Source organism: Carassius auratus, unplaced genomic scaffold, assembly GCF_003368295.1.
Source record: "Carassius auratus strain Wakin unplaced genomic scaffold, ASM336829v1 scaf_tig00011294, whole genome shotgun sequence".
In the NCBI taxonomy this organism is placed as follows: domain Eukaryota; kingdom Metazoa; phylum Chordata; class Actinopteri; order Cypriniformes; family Cyprinidae; genus Carassius; species Carassius auratus.
The window spans coordinates 883,459-901,910 of NW_020524189.1; the positions used below are offsets into that span (position 1 = coordinate 883,459).

At 37.6% G+C, this 18,452-nt stretch overlaps 3 protein-coding genes across 6 annotated transcripts; 1 reads left to right on the forward strand and 2 right to left on the reverse strand.

The window, feature by feature from the left end:
- The first annotated feature begins 909 nt into the window (after positions 1-909).
- On the forward strand, positions 910-6,393 carry LOC113073067 (selenide, water dikinase 1). Of its 3 annotated transcripts, none has more exons than XM_026245968.1 (9): positions 910-1,058; positions 2,302-2,559; positions 2,819-2,922; positions 3,000-3,107; positions 3,666-3,820; positions 3,913-4,003; positions 4,082-4,181; positions 4,258-4,470; positions 5,564-6,393. In XM_026245968.1, the coding sequence occupies exons 2-9, from the start codon at positions 2,367-2,369 to the stop codon at positions 5,776-5,778; spliced, it is 1,179 nt and encodes a 392-aa protein (XP_026101753.1). In that variant the 5' UTR covers positions 910-1,058; positions 2,302-2,366; the 3' UTR covers positions 5,779-6,393. The 3 variants fall into 3 exon arrangements, with proteins under 3 accessions (XP_026101753.1, XP_026101754.1, XP_026101755.1); XM_026245969.1 differs by having other exon boundaries at positions 1,058-1,131; XM_026245970.1 differs by lacking the exon at positions 910-1,058 and adding an exon at positions 1,088-1,185.
- A 298-nt stretch (positions 6,394-6,691) lies between these two features.
- On the reverse strand, positions 6,692-14,663 carry LOC113073066 (carnitine O-palmitoyltransferase 1, liver isoform-like). 2 transcript variants are annotated; one of them, XM_026245966.1, is made up of 19 exons: positions 14,339-14,663; positions 13,188-13,349; positions 12,955-13,094; positions 12,535-12,706; positions 12,352-12,453; positions 11,868-12,005; positions 11,695-11,772; positions 10,929-11,036; positions 10,737-10,821; positions 10,436-10,631; positions 9,937-10,122; positions 9,427-9,532; positions 9,214-9,330; positions 8,904-9,068; positions 8,677-8,811; positions 7,902-8,054; positions 7,706-7,819; positions 7,503-7,595; positions 6,692-7,153 (listed from the first exon to the last, which is right to left on the reverse strand). In XM_026245966.1, exons 2-19 carry the CDS (start codon positions 13,326-13,328, stop codon positions 7,070-7,072), a joined length of 2,313 nt encoding a protein of 770 aa, XP_026101751.1. In that variant the 5' UTR covers positions 13,329-13,349; positions 14,339-14,663; the 3' UTR covers positions 6,692-7,069. The 2 variants fall into 2 exon arrangements, with proteins under 2 accessions (XP_026101751.1, XP_026101752.1); XM_026245967.1 differs by lacking the exon at positions 14,339-14,663 and having other exon boundaries at positions 12,955-12,978; positions 13,079-13,094; positions 13,188-14,323.
- A 746-nt stretch (positions 14,664-15,409) lies between these two features.
- Positions 15,410-18,365, reverse strand: LOC113073068 (kelch-like protein 42). Its single transcript, XM_026245971.1, has 4 exons — positions 17,638-18,365; positions 16,818-17,543; positions 16,130-16,430; positions 15,410-15,829 (listed from the first exon to the last, which is right to left on the reverse strand). The coding sequence occupies exons 1-4, from the start codon at positions 17,962-17,964 to the stop codon at positions 15,486-15,488; spliced, it is 1,698 nt and encodes a 565-aa protein (XP_026101756.1). The 5' UTR covers positions 17,965-18,365; the 3' UTR covers positions 15,410-15,485.
- Between the last annotated feature and the right edge of the window lie 87 nt (positions 18,366-18,452).

The following is an 18,452-nucleotide window of genomic DNA, read 5'->3' on the forward strand; positions in this document are numbered from 1 at the left end:
CAGTGAGCGGTGGTTTCAGACACTACTCTTATAAGACTCTTATTCTGAAAGAATGTAAGATCGAGTTGAAGGCGGAGCGATTCGACCAATCAGATGAAAGGAGCGTTTCAGCTCCGCCCACAAGTGCGTATGAAATATTGAAGCCATAAACCGTTTTTTAAACCCCAAACGACAAAATGAGAAATCAAGTCAAAAACTCATTTTCCGTTTGTTAACCTAGATGGAATAACGAATAAACGAGCCATTTTTCCATTTCTCATTATTGAATTCATGTTCTCTCACTTGAATCCTCTTGAGTTTTTCGTTTTCTGATTTTTAATTGGAAACGGATTTGGAATGGACGGAAGATACCCTGATTACGGTTGACCAAAAAAACTCATTTCAGATGCACTTGTTCATGAACGTTTTTGATTTTTTCATAAACTAAGTAAAGAGTCCATCTTCAAAAAATAAAAATAAATGAATAAAAAAACACTAATTTTTTTAAACCTTACACTGATAAATGTACACTTAAAGGACACAAAAAGGGTAAGATTTTGATTGCTGTATTAACAGATTTTGTATTTGTATCCACATTGCTTCATTTCTTTCGTAAAACTGTGAAAAGGTAAATTTGCATGTATACTTTACAAAGAAACAAAACTAAGTGTGCAATAATTACTTCATAACCACTACATTGATCATATATAGTAACCAAAACGGACAAGACCACAGTGAGTTTAAAGGTACAAAATAACGTGGACATTTTTGTTGCCACACTCCGATCGATTTTAAAGGGGAGGTGATGACGTCACGCGGGAAAGAAGGACCAATGTAGAATTTCGACTTTTTAATTCAAATATTCAAAATATCCAATATTTTCTCAGAAACACATATTAACTCGCATTGGTATTCGAAAGGGACATATAATCGCCTGAGATGCACAGTGAATACGGTGCTGTTCGTCATGAAAAAGGGTATTGAATTCAGTGGCATTCTATTCAGGCACATTTGCCAGGCGCCCTTTCTGCGCGCGGTGCATTGCGGGAGCGTCGCGTCTCTTGTATCGAGCGAAACCGGTAAGCGCAAACTGAACAACACAATTAAAGGGGAAATGGAGCACGAATATAACTGTGCCACAATGCATTACTTGTGAGGAGAGCTATCTTAGTTATTCCAGTAGAAGAAATTATCTTCGGAATTTGTGTAAAGTGCACCAAGTAGTTTTAATTTTATATTATTACTCAGTTGTGCACACTGCAATCATGGCGCGGGCGCTTTAAGGGTTAATTTTTTCCACCGCCGACATTTTTATAAACCGCTTGCGCTCTTATTACTTTGATCCATTTTACTTTATGCGCGTTTTCTTTTTGGCATGCATAAACTATATTGTATATTAGAAGCAGTGTAATATAATCGAGCAGAGGGGGGCGTTGCGTTGGCCGGCGCGTGCAGCGGTTTTAGTGATTCTTGAGCGAATCGTTCATTTGATATGATTCTTTTTAGTGACTTGTTCAAACAAGCGCTTGACTCAACAACGCTATATATGTTATTGTTGATTCTTTTTTTATCTTTGCATTCATAAATGCAACTGTATCGCGTATCTCGGTTATCTGGCATGCCAAAATGGATAAAAGAGAAACAGTTCAACAACCGCATTATATTTTAATTGTGTGCTGATGTGCTAAATAGATATTTTCGCTGTCTAATGTATTAGTTCAGTGTCTGAATCGCCATTATACATGTTTAATACGTTTGTTGTGCTCAATAAAACCAGTTGCGCGGAGACCTTTGGGAACTTTTGGAATATGGCTAAAAACGAGTCGCGAACTCTTCAAACGAACCGAATCACTAAAGAGATTCTAGCGCGCGCCACATCAACTATAGAATTCCAAGAACCCTAAAGTCACATATTTGCTCATAGAAATGAATAACATTATCTGTTTTTTAAAAACACATTAATTATCTCTTTTAATAATAATAATAATACAAAAAAAGCGTTATATACGTATGCTTAAGTGTTTTGTGTTATATGCAGTAATGAGCAGTACAGTTAAACAGAGGAACATGTTGCCATGTACACAAAGCAGGCTGGACAGTGAATTCAGCTCAGCTAGAGCAGATATATTTAAAGGGGAGGCTCACCTCTGAGCATCTTTGCAAAGACATTTGTACAAGACTTGCATTTTTCTTATTCATTGTTTAGGGTGAAACCGTAGAATATTCATTCTGTATTTATTATTATGATGCATGTTGTTTGCATGGACACACTAAATGTCCTCACCCTTTACACACTTTAATGTTTGTTTATTTCTTCTTCAGATTGACGTTACCATAGTGTGAAGGTGGTTTTTTGGCTGTCGTGTGTGCCAGTGAGGTCTTTAAACATGTCCGTGCGGGAATCTTTTAACCCGGAGAGTTATGAACTCGACAAGAACTTCAGACTAACACGCTTCACAGAGCTCAAGGGAACGGGCTGCAAAGTCCCTCAAGATGTGCTCCAGAAACTTCTAGAGTCTCTGCAGGAAAACCATTATCAGGAAGATGAGCAGTTCCTCGGGGCGGTAATGCCCAGACTAGGTACATAACTAAACACACACTCACATCAAGATTTTCATTAGTCTTTCACTAGAGAAAGAAAACAAACAAAACAATTACTTGAAGGAATGGTTCACCAAAATGAGAAAAACTATCATTAATCTATCATGATATTTCTAAACTTTTATTACTTTAATTTGTAGAAAAGAAAGCAGACCTTGTATTTGCATGAAACTTTAAGCTTCGAAACTTCAGACAAAACACAAAGATTATTTGAAGTAACAATGTTTATTTAAAACAGGCATTGGTATGGACACCTGTGTGATTCCGTTGAGACACGGAGGCTTGTCACTTGTGCAGACCACAGACTATATCTACCCCATAGTGGACGACCCATATATGATGGTAAACGCGCTTTAGAATATCATAAAATATCAAAACTGAAACTTAGTCACAATCTGATGTTTTTGTCTTCTTTCTAGGGGAGAATTGCGTGTGCTAATGTGCTGAGTGATCTGTATGCTATGGGGGTAACAGAGTGTGACAACATGCTGATGCTTCTTGGTGTTAGCAACAAACTCACAGAGAAGGTGAGACCGAGGAAAAAGCATTTAGTCCTAATAATGAGATTCAAAACAGATTTATAAATATACAGGCAAAACTATCTATCTCTACAAGCTTTTAAATATGAACAATTTGAAAAACATATTGTAGCCAATCTACTATATGCCTTTTGTTGTCCGAATAATAACAACTTTTTTTTTTGCATGTAATGTAATTGTAAAAACGTCCACCTTTAGGTTACGGTTCATATGTAATTTTGATGTGAAGTCTTTAATTATATAAGGTATATGTATGTAAGAATAACTTTTATTGTTAGTAATATTTCAAGGTGAACACTGAATTAACTTTTACTTGATTGTCAATAAATAATATTTGGAAAAATCTTGTTAAATGATGAGTATCAAATATGACCAGGTATTTGAAGAATGTTTATTTTTCCATATCTCAGTCATGATAGTATTGCATTGCATTATGGCACATTTCCCCCCCCAACAATAAAAACTGCAGAGCTTTAATTGTAAAACTAAGCATCGATGATATAGGTATCCAAAACAGAAATCACATTACTTGTGTGTGTTTTGTAGGAGCGTGATAAGGTCATGCCTCTGGTCATCCAGGGGTTTAAGGATGCATCAGAGGAGGCAGGAACCTCTATTACAGGAGGTCAGACTGTTATAAATCCTTGGATAGTCCTGGGAGGCGTGGCCACAACAGTGTGCCAACCTAATGAGTTCATTATGTAAGTAATTTAATGCACTCTTACCTGTTGTTAACACATGCTTAACTAAAATGTCAGTCTATTCCTCTAATTCTGTGCATGTGTTTTTAAAGGCCAGATAATGCCGTACCAGGGGACGTGCTGGTTCTTACCAAACCTCTAGGAACACAAGTGGCGGTCGCAGTGCACCAGTGGCTGGACATTGTGAGAGTTTTAGACATTTGTAGTTTCATATTATAGCTTGGACAGAGTCTAATTGCTTATTCTTTCTTTGGGTCTCAGCCAGAGAAATGGAATAAGATCAAGTTAGTCGTCTCTCAGGAGGATGTTGAACTTGCTTATCAGGAGGCCATGCTGAACATGGCTCGACTCAACAGAACAGGTCAGTATGTGACGTTTGAGGCTCGTAAATAACAGATTCCAGCTGATGTTTGACCTTTATTTGTGTCTCTGTCCAGCGGCCGGTCTGATGCACACCTTCAATGCACACGCAGCAACTGACATCACAGGGTTTGGGATCCTGGGTCACGCTCAGAATCTGGCCCGGCAGCAGCGTACAGAGGTGTCCTTTGTCATTCACAACTTGCCGGTTCTCGCCAAAATGGCTGCCGTCAGCAAAGCTTGCGGCAACATGTTTGGCCTTATGCACGGCACCTGCCCGGAGACCTCAGGTACAAGATCAGTTCTTTGTGGCGCACGTGTTGAAAATGCTATTTATTTATTTTATTTAAATCTACTTCATGATGAAAACTGTATAATTAAATACTAACACATGAAAAATGTGCAAATGTAATTTAAATTCTAGTTTAATGAAAGCCTTATGCATTTTATGTATGATAAACAAAAATAAAATTCCACATTTTATATTTTATACATGATAAAAACTGTATACTGATAAATAAATAAAAAAAAAAGCTGTACCCTCAATTTTAATGTGAAGAATGGACAATGTGTTTCATATTTAACATTTTATACATGATGAAAACTGTGTAAGGAAATAATAATAAATGAAAAATAATCAAATAATATTTCATTTCTACTTGAATAAAAAAAAAAAAAGCATTTTATATATGAACTTGCATTTTATATATGCATAAAACAAAAATAAAGTAAAACAAAGTCAAATCAACTGAAAACAAAAATATATATATTAAAAAATTATTGTAGAACAAAAGTTATGTGATTCTATACAGTGCCATTCAAAGGTTTGGTGTCTGTAAGATTTTATTTTAGGCTTCAACAAAGTTGCATTTATTTGATCAAAAATACAGTAAAAACTGTAATATTGTGAATATGATTGCAATTTAGAATAGATGCTTTCTATTCTAACATCTTTTAAGATTTAATTTATTCCTGTGACACAAAGCTGAATTTCCAGCATCATTACTCCTGTCTTCAGTGTCACATGATCCTTCAGAAATAATTCTAATATGGTAATTTACTGATTAAGAAACATTTCTTATTTTTATCAGTTTCGATAAAAGTTTGTCTGCTCCATATTTTTATGTTTTTTTATTATTATTTGAAAGGTTTCTTTTTCTTCTTTTTTCTTCATGCTATGACTTTCTGTTTGTATTAAGTTTAAGTTAAAATAGGTAAAATGTTTTCAGCCTCAAGACATTTGAATCCCACTCTACATTAATTTTATGCCTTTGTTAAAGTGTTCTTAATAAGCTGTTATTACACGTTCACTTTATCTTTGCAGTCTTAATCGAATCTTAAACAAATGTTTCTTTTGCTCTTTTCTCTTCTGCTGTCTTGTAGGAGGTTTGCTGATCTGTCTTCCCCGTGAGCAAGCAGCCCGTTTTTGTGCCGAGATCAAATCTCCTAAGTACGGAGAGGGTCACCAGGCATGGATCATCGGCATCGTAGAGAAAGGCAACCGCGCGGCACGAATCATCGACAAACCCCGCATCATTGAAGTCGCACCGCAAATGGCCACACAGAATGTCAACACCACCCCAGGAGCCACGTCTTAAACCTGACCCCGTGACCCCGCGTGGCCCGAATGGCTAGTGTACGCTAGCCTCAGCTGAAAATATATCAACATACTGATATATAAAACATCTGCCCACCTTGGCCTTCAGGGCAGATTCCTCTACATGGACACGGTTATAAAGCAGAAGAACATTTCACAAAGAAAATTCGATTGCCTTTTTATGTTACATTAACCGAACATGCACCTGATTGTGAGGCAGCTTCCAAGTAGAACGAATAATTGATAGTATAATTCTTCTCTGATACTGTTGATTACTTCCAAATTTCTTCTGCTCAGATGTCACCTGTGGTTTCATCCTTAGCCATGGTGTGTTTTAGCCTTTCCTCTTAGTATGCACAGCCCATGTGGTAGATCACATCATAATCTTTGCCTCGACTGATAGTTAATGAAGCTGCAGTGATGCGGAAGAGTCGGGAAAGGATTGCTTTTTTACTTTTGTATTATCCCTCGTATGTTGGATTAAATAACCCTCCATCACTGTTGGGTGGGAACGTTGGACTGAAGGAATCCAAGGTAATACCTCTCTAATAAATCAAGTCCTCATATTTTGGGAAACGCACTGCTGTCTTTAATGGCGGTGCTGAAGTTTCCCAAAGAATGTGCTAAACATTGGAGATGCAGTTTATATTGTGTGATATTCACTGTTTCACATGAACATCGTTAGTTCTGTTCTGTGGTAGATCTGTTTTTATATTCTGTACAAAGGTCATACTTTCTCATGCTCTCATATTTGCTAATCATTATATATATATATATATATATATATATATATATATATATATATATATATATATATATATATATATATATATATATATATATATATATATATATATATATATATATATATATATATATATATACATATGCATTGAAACCCCTCCAATAAATCTGTTCTTTTTTTTTAATTCTTGAAAAATGTGTGTGATTGTGTGCATGTTAAGATCCAGATTTTTGTGTACAGTTATTCAGTGTAATTAAGTGCAGAGTAAATTTTACAATTTTAGAAATATGCACAAATGAAATATTTACAGTCATTTGCCAAAGACCACATGCTAAAATATTTACAATTAAATACATTATTTGTTTTTACACTTTCTTGTCCCCAGCATAGATCCTGTGCACTGATTCACTACTCATTATATACATGTTTATTTAATACTAACATAACCTACTGGTTGTTAATTGTGGCGCTTGCTCGGGTTATTAACTTTAAACTGGTGCTTTCAGTTTGGGTCAGCTTTGAAATTGAAGATTTCTGTTTTTAGGAGTCACATCTTCTTCTCTTTCAGGTTGAATAGAGCTCTTATGTCAAGCATGGCCTGTCTGATGTTCTGCCCAAAGCGGAACGAGTCCTGAGGACAGAGAGGAAAAGTTAAGGATTTAATAATATTTAATCCAGATTTTTCTTTGTTTTGTTTCACAGAAGTCATGAGTTCTGAAATAGTTCAGATTGAATACATGATGACAGAATTTTAACTTTTTTATTTTGTAATTATGTGTGTATTATTTTAAAACGCTGTGTGCGCGCTGCTTACGTAAACAGAAATATATCGTCCGTTGATTTGGACGCTGGTGTGAACTTAACAAGGGTCTATATCTGAATTATGTATGGCCTTAATTTGTCAGGATTACGTATTCACAAGTGGCACTTGCCAACGTTTGAAAACGTTTAAAAAATGCAAACATTTGAAATTCTCTTACCGTCTCGGGGCTGGAGAACTTGCTGGAAATATGGAATGTAATGAGATTCTCGCCGACAATGATGTAAGAAACCCCATAACCGTCATCAGCAACCTGCATATTAAAAGTTCTCAGTGATAAATGATCAAATGTCAGGTTCGTTCATTCACTAAACTTGTTGCAATGACACGTTGTGTACTGTAGGGGGTGTGAGTGAGACTCACAGGCCCAAAGCCGCCTCCAGCTCCCACATATTTGGGAAACTTCTGAATGTCGATGAGATTGAGCTGCTGTTGAGGGGTCTGACTGGTGGAGAGGCGCCAGGGCTCTGACAAAACCTACCAAAAGAAGGTGTCCCTGACTTAAGCAAAACTAAACAGGTATGTCCTATTTTACACTTATGAACGGACTTCTACGGACCTGTTTGAGGAAGGGTGAGTCGATGCCCATTACTTTGGAAACAATGTAGAGACAGAAGAGATGGCGGTCGATCCCGGCTCCTGTCATGGCCAGGCGGTACATGTTCTGATGTTTATCTGCTGCTTTTTTGAAGAGCACCAACCTTTGCTCATTCTGGTAAACAAGAAAAAATGTCAGGTCAATTTACATTTCCTACAGGTTCAAATTAATACAGACGTTCAAATCAAAGCATAAACCAATGCATAAGTGCTGATATTCCACTGGATTTTGAAACAGTGGTCTTGAAAAATGCTGAAATAGTTAAATTTGGATGCAGCATTATGCAAAAAAGTTTTATTTACCATATACCATATTTTCCGTAGTATAAGTCGCACTTTTTTTCATAGTTTGGCTGGTCCTGCGACTTATAGTCAGGTGCGACTTATTTATAAAATTTAATTTGACATGAACTGAGAGAAATGAACCAAGAGAAAACATTAACGCCTCCAGCCGCGAGAGGGCGCTCTATGCTGCTCAGTGCTCCTGTAGTCTACACTTGATATCAGCGCCTTCTCGTGGCTGGAGACGGTGATGTTTTCTCTTTGTTCTTTAGCTCTAAATAAATGCGACTTGTATATGTTTTTTTCCTCATCATGACGTATTTTTGGACTGATGCGACTTATACTCAGGTGCGACTTATAATACAAAAATACGGTATATTTAGCTTTTAAAATAGTGCTTAACTTTTTAAATAATGCTGACCTCTGGGTGGGGTCTGAAAATACATTGCTCTCACCGTGGTGCTCTCGTCCTCCATTGCTCTTACAAACGCCGTGGACTCGCAGGTGCATGAGCGCACGGTTTCCGTCCGGCCCTCACGAAACATGCGCGTCATGGATGATTCATAAGTCAGACAAAATTCACCCTTGTCCTACTCAAACAAACATCCTTCATTAAACTGTGTTCACAATATATAGACACATTATTGCAGAGGGATTATATCTAAATATGTGTGGCTTGTACCCTGTAATGAGCTAGCTGCAGTGCCAGCTGGATAAAACCATCCGGACTTGTTCTGCATTTCTTTATCAGGCCCTTCCCAAACTCGCTAAATAAGCAGCCATGGAAATCCACATCATTGGCAATTCCCTTTGCAATCATATAAGAACCTTCAATAATCTCCTGGCACTGAAAAAAGACAAGGGAATTTAATCAGTTATCAGTGTAGAAATTATTTTAAGGATGTATGCCAGGACACAAAACGCATTAGAATTTGTGAATTTTTTTTTAATGTAAAGCCATGTCAAACTATATGTAGGATGTTAATTTATACTGCTTTTGGGATGTCCCACTGTAGTCTGGTAGGGGTTGCCAAGCTTTTGTTGATATCTCCTTTGCAATGTCCTTCCTCAGTATATCCTAGGTGGAAACAGTCTGTGGCTAAAACATACTAAGCAGAAAGTTAAAATGCATGTTAAGTCTTGCAGCCCAATGGTGTCATTTAAAATAAACGTATTTACAGTTATTATTATTATTGACTGTTTACCTCCCACATATGTCCTATGATGGGGGAGTCCGCCCATGAATGCTCAGTGTTGACACCAATTTTACCATTCTTGTAGACAATCAAAGTGAAGGATTTATCAAACCACCTGACAGGCGAGAGAAGATGTTTCAGCGTGTAGATGTGCAACTGATCATGCTCACCGAAAATAATCATCAGTTTATGAGACTTAAAAGTGTTACTTGCAGCGTTGTTGACATTAACAAAAATGTAAACTATATTATATTGAAAAAATGTTTTCATGAATGAAATAAAGCTAAAATAAAACAAATATTAGATTAAGAAAATATAGCACTAAAGTTCTTGCGTTACTAAATCTCATACAAAATAAAGCTAAATATAAAAATGACAAAAACTAATAAAAATACAGAACAAGAAAATGACAAAAAAATTACACTTTTTTTTTTTTTTTTTTTTACTGAAAATAGCAAATTCAATTCTATTTATAAGATATGAATAAATGCTGTGAATAATACTGAAATAGGTTCCTACCTGTCGTAGCACTTTCCATGCAGTAGTGATTTGGCATAGAGGTCTATGGACCGTATGTTCTCTGGATCATATCCATGTGCTTCATCGTCCAGGGTCAGAAAAAATGCAGCTGTTTCGATGGCCTCCAGAGACGCCTGGTTGACGCCCTCTGTGAAGTACTTTAAACGAGCCCTGGCCCAGGGAACCCTGGATATGTGTTAAAGGGGAAGATTTCATTCAGTATTTATTCACCCTTGTTTTGTCCAAACATGTACTACTTTCTTTTGTAGGACATAAACAAGATATTTTAAAGAATTTCAGTATACAAACAGTTTCAGTTCCCATTGATGCAGTGGAAGTCACTGGGAATTAAAATGGTTTGGTTTAGCAAAATTCTTCAACATATCTTCTTATGGGATCCACAGAAGAGAGTCATACTGTTCAAACTGCGTCCTGGACCTCATTTTGAAAACCTCTGGTCTAGTACACAGTCGCAGGACGATTGCGAGGTCATCTTCACCTGTTCCCGGCAGTCAGTGAAGGCAGCTTGATCTCTCCGGGTTGAGGTTCAGACTTGTCATCCAGGATACGTTGAAACTGCAACTCAAGCTCTGAGGGCGAAAGGTGGCGACCACCATAGTATAGCCAGACCTTAAAGAAACGGCCTCGATGGTACACAACTAAGTGCTTCCTGTCCTTCAGATGCTGCACAAAATCTGAGCATGAACATATCAGTATGAGAAACCATCATGGTTTAAAAAGAGCATCTATGAATCTGTAGGCCTACCATAAAGCTGAAAATATAGGGAAAATGTCATTACCAGTCTCAATGCCAGGAATACGGGTGGTGTTGAACATCCTCTTATACTGAAAAGAGCACATGGGGACAATACCAAGAGCTCTCAGCTGACAAGAGAGAACAGAAAACATGATGGGAAACTTTCCTATATTTGTTTTTTGTATGGCAATTCGCTGTTGTGTATGCAAAAACTATGTTGTGTTTATGTCAGTACCGGGGTGAGTTCTCCTCGCTCCAGCTTGCGCCGATACTGCAGCATGGCGTGAACTACATTTCCTGCTCGTGCAGCCTGTCTGTGTGTAGGGATCACATAGAGCAAATCCTGGCAAGTAGAAAGAGAGTTACGGAAACAGTTAGTTTTAATAAATGAGGCTATTAAAAAGCAATAGCTATTAAAAAACAAGCTCAACTGCTGTTTCCACAGTTAGTCAGCTGGTGGCGCCATTGGACCTCTTTTCATTTTAGTTCATATGTATTTGGCTTTTCGTTGATTAATTATTGTTTGGACTTTAAATTTCATTTTAAGTACATGTTGAGTCACTAATTATTATTTTGTCACCTGTCAGGTTTTCAGCTTTTTAAAAATGTATTCATAGATCAAAACTTTGGACTTTGTTGGCTTTCGTTTCATTTTATGCTAGTGTTCTACTTAAAATTGACAATTAACTTTTAGCAAACTTATACTGATTCAAAATGTACAGTATTTTTCTCTTATAAAATAATACACATTTTAAATGTCAACCTAATCCCAAAACCACCTTGTGTTTATGCTTCACAGCCTTGACTTATATAAAACATGACTTTTAAAAATAAAAAGATTTTTGATATGTCCTCCGCATCCTCCTGAAAACTGCATTCCAAGCCAATTCATGGGCAACATTCTCAGTGCCTGATAGGTCTGATTAAAAACTAATTAGGCCTACGTATAAAAGCCTTGTTGTTACACTGTAAGAGATATGTTATACATGATGTCTGCTCACCATTGTGTAGAAATTGCTGTTGACCATGATGGGGTCCCGTCCTCTCAGGTAGATATACTCCTCCCACCAGTCACTCACCTGTTAACACACGCAGTGACATACCTGTTAGTTTGCCTGTAATTATTTGATTTATAGTCCACTCATGTAGAAGATCTCTGGCTTTGTTTGCTTACATAATTTGTGGCCCACCAGGATTTGAGTTTAAGGTGTTTTTGGAATTTGGGTGCAGGATCCTTTTTAAAGTCATTCGCAACAATCTCCATCTGTTTATATTGCTCATCATCCAGAAGAGGTCGAACAGATTCAAGATACTAAAACAATGAAAAGAAGAAATAACATAAAGCAAAACAGTGTAATACTCCAACCCAGAATTAAAAGAAAAATAATGTTTACTGCTTTTAATCTATGCCGATTTTAATATTTTTTAACATTACAATTTTGTACCAGACACAATAACACTTCTTTTTTTTTTTTACATATAAAACCATCTTAAATTAAAAGCATCATGACAAATATTACTTTACAATTAAGTTGTATAAATACCAACATTTTAAATAATAATTTTGTATGCCAATGAGAATTACATTTCAAACCCACATGGCAAAAAAAAAAAAAAAAAAAAATACATATATTTATATATATATATATATATTTTACCCTCCTGATTGTGTCATCAATGTTTGGTACCGGGAGATGGGGCAGAGATGCCTGAAAGCTGTAGAGCAATGGTCGCCGACCAGACAACAGCTTTACAAGACTCTATAACAGAGAGAATGATTCATAAATCTAGCCACATTTCAATCTGCACTATACATACATTTAATTTCATGGGAGACCCACCAGCCAGACTTTAGTAGAGAAGCTCATTTTGCCATGTGACTCAAAGATCCAGCTGTGATAGGACAGGAGAGCTTTCAGGGTGTACCGCAGCAGAAAGATGAATGATAACCACAGGCCTGTGGCAAACAGGATGGCACTCAACACCGTCTGAGTCTGACCCGTCATAAACTCACTAAATAGGAAAAAAAAGAGAAGTTCTATATACTGAAATACAATTTATTAATAAATTATTGAAAAATAAATAGATAGTAAACATGCAATCTACAAAAGGCCATCTTTACAAGCTGTTCTTTAGTACTGTTTGTTTCAAAGCTGCTTTAAACATGGATGACACTGGGTTAGATTTATGTACGGTATCTGTGTTTATACATATCCATCATGGTCGTACCTGAAGTTTCCATGAACGTGTTAGTAAGTTACCTCAAAGATAGAGATGTCTTGATCCTGTCAATCATGCCCATGGAGGGGTCAATCCTGGCATACATGGTGCTCATTATCGCAATAACTACAATTAACCAGCTGGAAGGACTGGCAGGATACACACCTGTGAGGACACCGTTCTGCTCAAAATAAAATACCAATTATTTTTTAAAAGATAGATGGACAGAGAAACAGACAGATTTCTAGACAGACAGACTGATTGATTGATTCACCTTGAAGCGTATGGCACGTTTCTTCCATGATGTCACTCCAGATATGTAGATGTGTTTAAGAACCTCACGGCTCAACTGTAGGTCAATGCCATCAGGTGTGACAGTGAACTGAAATGCCACGGCCTGATGAGCTTCTGCCATTATACAGGCTTAAAACACAGCCTGAGGAAAGAGATGGGTCATCATAAATTACCTTCTGAAAACACTCAGTGAATGCCATGTTTACATACCGTTTCAGCTCAGCTGGTGTAAGTTAGTGGAAAGATCTGGGCTAGTAAGGGAAAGGTTATGGTCGGGATGACCGACGGATATCACCATTGTGCTATTTGTGACACTTAACCTCAAGTTGAATGTTTTTGTGATCAATGCATTGTAAGTCCATGTAGATAACAAGCATCAGCTAAATTAATAATAAGGGGTAAAAAAAATATCAGACTGTTTAAATTCTTATAAAATCATCTGGAAATATCCCATGAAATTTATGACAGGAAGATTTATTAAGATCAATCACCACTATGCCATTTGACCTCAAATAGCTCCAAGGAGAATATGTTTTAATAATTTCTGTCTTATTAAGTCTTATGAGAAACTATATAGGGACTACAAAGGACATGCATCCCTCTGAAGTCACAGAGTTCAGTTATGCAGTGCCACTGTCAAGCTTATGTTTCTTTTTACATGTCATAAGACTGCAGTCAGAGGAAGTGGGGCAAAGTTGAACAGTCAGAAATAACACAGCAGGACATCTGAGAGAACTGAGCGCACTGGCCAAAACACACGTGACATCTAATGCATTTTTTTTTTAAAAGACTATGCATTTTGTATGCTAAAATACACTTTTTATATTAAATTTGACAGACATCGCTATATTTTAGAATGGTAAGTTTTGATCATTAGGATAATGTAAACAAAATGTCAATTTCGAACACAAAAAATGCAATGAAAAGCATGTTTGAAAATCGTTCTTTGGTAAAACTTTAACAGTTGTTAAATATTTACTATGAAGAAAATATTTGCGATCGCCAAAATAATTTTACAGACTGCTGGTCTAGCCAGACTCTGACTCTAGCTTGATCATGAAAGATTATCAAACAGAAAGATTCAGAGTGTCTCTAACAGATTTTAATAAGAAAAATAATGAATTACATTACCTGCGATGCAACAGTAAAACACTGTAAGTTAGATGAAATTTAATAGATAAAAAAACCCTGATTTTCTTTCACTAAGGCTGGAACGTCCTTTATGGGAGTTAACTGTTCTTCACTCTTCTGCCCTTCATTCGACTCTACATCCACTCTGGAAGGAAGTCTGTAGCTCAGTGACTAGTTATCTCCTCTTCTGCTCAAACCTTCTCCTCTCCCTCCCTCTCTGTTTTCCTTTATATTGCGAGTTGCCTGTTTTCTGAGTGTTGCTTTCTTCTCAAACTACCTGTTCTTCTCTCTAAACTACCTGTTACATAGTGACCCTCATAAATGCTTGTTCTGTGTATGTGTAATTCGATACTTTCAAGGCAGAGTTAAACTGGTGGCTGAACAGTCAGTACACACTGTATGATCAAACACAGGCCCAAATCTTAACAGTGCACCTGGAAATATCCCAGGGCTGCATGCCAGAGTCCTCTGACGAGACTTTATGTAAATGTGTCTTTGTAAAGTATCTTTGAAATGAGGCTTGTAAGTGTGTTATGTAATAGATCAGGCATTTTAGATACATTTTTATATATTTTTTTATTTTACATAATAAGGAACTTGATGGACAATAGCAGAAAACTGGATTTGTACATTTTGTTAAGAAACTCCAAAACCTGCTTTCATAATGCCAGAGAGTAATGTAATGTGATTGCCAAAGTGTTCTGATTGGTTTTAGATGGTTGCTTACGGATTCAATTTTATAAAATTCCACTTCAAAGTTTCTATACTAATGTGGGCTCTAGGTATGGTTTGATTCATCTTTCAAAATAAATCTATGGGATTTTCCCCCCTTTTATTTTATTATGAGGTTAATTAATTCTGATTTCTTAGAAAAGTCTCTCTTCTCAACAAGCTTCAAGATTTGGGGAATCATTCATGTCCATAGCATAAATAGTGTTGGATGTTACAAAAATTACAGAAAAAGTAACAGTCATGTCTTAGCAAGCACCACTAATTGTGTACACATTGTGTCAACTGTAATTATGCCAAAGAAGGATTATGCCACAATAACAGGTTCTCACAAAATGCTTTACTTTAGACAAGTTGATTCATTTATTTATCAAATATTTTGTTACATTTTGATGCAATTAAACAAAGTAAAAGAACGTCAGAAGTAGAGGTGGAAAACGCTCTCGTAGCAGGTGGTGACAGGAAGGGAAGGAAGAGGACAGATGGACAGTGAATGCAGGTTTAGTTTAACTACAGAATTGTCCTTCATCCCTGACATGTAGACGTCATTATGCAGAATGGTGCCCTGACCAATTAAAGTGGTTCTCTCCATTGCTCTGATACGGCCCCACTTTTGAGAGTTCACGCAGAAAGATGTCACCATTGTTTCAGAATTGTTCCCTCCAATTACAAGCAACTGACTATTAGCAGCACCCAGGAAGTTCAAGATGGGGAGGTCTGCACTGGTGCGGGTTAGTGTGGGGAGCAGCTCACACCAGCAATCTGACAGAAAGAAAGAGAAGTGTTACAAAGAGAAGGACAGGGTAAAGTCAGCATGAAATGGAAATTCACCCTCTCTATTTTTCTGAATGCTTCTTATTAAACTTGTGAATGATTTATCCATGCATATGACCCCCTGGAGACATATGCTGTAAGTTTCACTTGAATGAAGATCACAACATGCTTCGTTCATATTTCAAAGCTAGAGGCTAATAGTCGCCCTTGAGCGACCTTACATCTTGAGCAAGAAGTCAATGGCACCTCAGATCTTTAATCATTAGACTACATCACACCAAACTGTACCTTGTCTAGTATCGTAGCGCAACACCAGTTTCTCTCCAGTTCTCTGGATGTTCCCCAGTACATAGAGGCAGTGTCCCAGGCTGGTTGTGAGCGGGGAATCATGGGAAAGAGACAGGCTGAACTGGAAGTCTGTCAGAGGGAGAGAGGAAACAAATTCCCATGTGTCTTTCCATGGATCGTACCGCTCCACGGCAGTGTAGACGCCTGTGCTAGAGTCAGGAGTCACAAGGGAATCCAGATACCAGCCACCCACAGCAAAGATTCTTCCCTCACACACAGCTGTACTGAAGTGACGCCTGTGCTGAAAGGGATCATGGACAGTCACATTTGAACTACGACCTTTATTCCTCCATATCTTATATTTATCAGCTGGGAAACGTGGGTTTTGGGAATGAGACCTTAAAGGACAATGTTCCAGGCAGAAATCTGCCCATGCTAGGTTATACTATTATAAGTCATCAGGTTGGGACATGTTGAACCGGTTTGTTACTGGTCAAAGGTGGTCTACAAGACCCAACTAACTTGACCAAGATGGTCTCGCAGTACAGTTTGGTACTCACAAGCTTGTAATTTAACTAGTCATCTATGTAAAGCACCTTGGACCAGCTAATGACCAGCTTGAAACCTTCGGAGTAGATTAGTGTACTATCTTTACCAAAGATATTGACCTTTATCGAAATGTTCATACCTTAATCAGAGGAGCTGTCGATACCCATTGGTTAGTAAAAGGGTTATAGCGGAAGGAAGCCATCTTGAACTCATAACCCCTCTTTACACGGTGTCTATAACCCCCTATGAGATAGAGGTAATTATAGAGAACTGCTGTGGTGAAGCACCACTTATCTGCACAAAAAGGCAGATCTGTGAGAGAACTCCATTTCCCATAATCCTGGTCTTCCTCCAGCCTGAAGAGCTTTCGAGCAGCATCTGTTTCTGGGTCATTCCTTGAGGTCAAGTTCTCCTTTCTCAAGCAGCATAAGTGTGGAGCTCCCTTTGACCTTAATCTGAGAAGCTTTGCTTTAAAGTGTGGATCCAAGCCCTGGCACAGGTGTGAACGCTCCAATAGATTCTTGCTCAGGTAGATTAGCACAGTCTCTTGGAGCTCCTCACTGCAGAGTTCCTCAGCCAGATGTAAATAGCCTAGACAGGTGTGCTCCGTTAGGGCCTGAGAGAGGGCAATCAGTAGACGATTGGTGAACCCAGAGGCAAGCAGATAAGTGCTCACCCGTAGGTGTTCCCCAATGAGGTCTTCAGAAATGCAGAACCGCTGTAGGAAGCAGAATTGTAGAAGGTTGTGAAAGACTGGAGAGGGAACGTGGTCAAGGTGTACCAGCTGTTCGGATGTCTCTCTCATGCAGGAGTGAGACAGAGCCCTGAAATACTCGCTGCAGTCTGCAAGCTTCTCCAGATCCACCTGGAGGTAAGAACCAAAAAGAATGAAATCATGTGTTTGTGGGCCAAGGTTGTTACAGTATGTGGTTTAGGTGTATACCTGTGTAGATACTCACATGAAAAGTATGTGTGCTGGTTTGCACCATTACCATTGTTCCATTGCTCTGGTGCCGATAGGTCCTGTACTCTTGATTTGTTCTCCAGACGTCTGCCTGTAGGTTATCAGAATTCTCTTCTACAGCATCAGAATCTGCCTGTCTGAACTGAACCCAGTTTAAACTAGTTTTGAAGCACAAACATCTCTGTATCTGTTTTAAACTTCTTTTCAGCAATGTGCAAAAGAACATTAATGCCACAACTATAACCTGCCATACATTAGCCATGTTCTCATTTAGGTAGAATACTCTTATACTTGCAGGACTTAAAGCCTGGCTCACAATCATTCCATGGTGGATGGAGGATAAATCCAGCCTTTCTTTGGTAGATCATGCAAGGAGGTTTTCAAGGCTCAATATGGCGCCTGTGTGCCAGAGCAATTGCAGTAGAGCTATTTTAGGGGATCGCTAGAACAGGAAACTAAATATGGTGGCCCACTCTGTTCAGTTTACTGAATTACACAACACTTGAACAATGTTGGGAACTGGCGATGCTCGATTAATATACTTTATATGAGTCTATGTATTTAAAACATTTTTTTTCTCAATTAATTTTTTTTTAACTGGTACAGAAGTATTCTTTTAAAAAGTGCATTATTTTACATATTCTTATCTTACATAAAATATGACATTATGACAGGAATTAACAAACCCAAAACAATCTCTACATCTTTATAGGTCACCGTTACTTTGAACTGAATTCATAACCCATATGCTATATAATAACTATGATCATTAACCTTGAAGTTACTTAAATTTACAATATTCACACCAAT

What these genes read in the sequence shown, in the direction of transcription:
- LOC113073068 (XM_026245971.1), bottom strand. Translation starts at nt 17,964, where the DNA reads ATGATTGTGAGCCAGGCTTTAAGTCCTGCAAGTATAAGAGTATTCTAC. An exon ending in CCAGCACACATACTTTTCAT is followed by an intron (nt 17,544 to 17,637) that starts GTGAGTATCTAC and finishes TCTTACCTCCAG; the next exon opens with GTGGATCTGGAGAAGCTTGC. An exon ending in GCGCTACGATACTAGACAAG is followed by an intron (nt 15,830 to 16,129) that starts GTACAGTTTGGT and finishes TCTTTCTGTCAG; the next exon opens with ATTGCTGGTGTGAGCTGCTC.
- LOC113073066 (XM_026245966.1), bottom strand. Translation starts at nt 13,328, where the DNA reads ATGGCAGAAGCTCATCAGGCCGTGGCATTTCAGTTCACTGTCACACCT. An exon ending in TATTCCTGGCATTGAGACTG is followed by an intron (nt 10,632 to 10,736) that starts GTAATGACATTT and finishes GTTCATGCTCAG; the next exon opens with ATTTTGTGCAGCATCTGAAG. An exon ending in TGGAGGACGAGAGCACCACG is followed by an intron (nt 8,055 to 8,676) that starts GTGAGAGCAATG and finishes CTTGTTTACCAG; the next exon opens with AATGAGCAAAGGTTGGTGCT.
- LOC113073067 (XM_026245968.1), top strand. Translation starts at nt 2,367, where the DNA reads ATGTCCGTGCGGGAATCTTTTAACCCGGAGAGTTATGAACTCGACAAG. An exon ending in TGGACGACCCATATATGATG is followed by an intron (nt 2,923 to 2,999) that starts GTAAACGCGCTT and finishes TCTTCTTTCTAG; the next exon opens with GGGAGAATTGCGTGTGCTAA. An exon ending in GGCTCGACTCAACAGAACAG is followed by an intron (nt 4,182 to 4,257) that starts GTCAGTATGTGA and finishes GTCTCTGTCCAG; the next exon opens with CGGCCGGTCTGATGCACACC.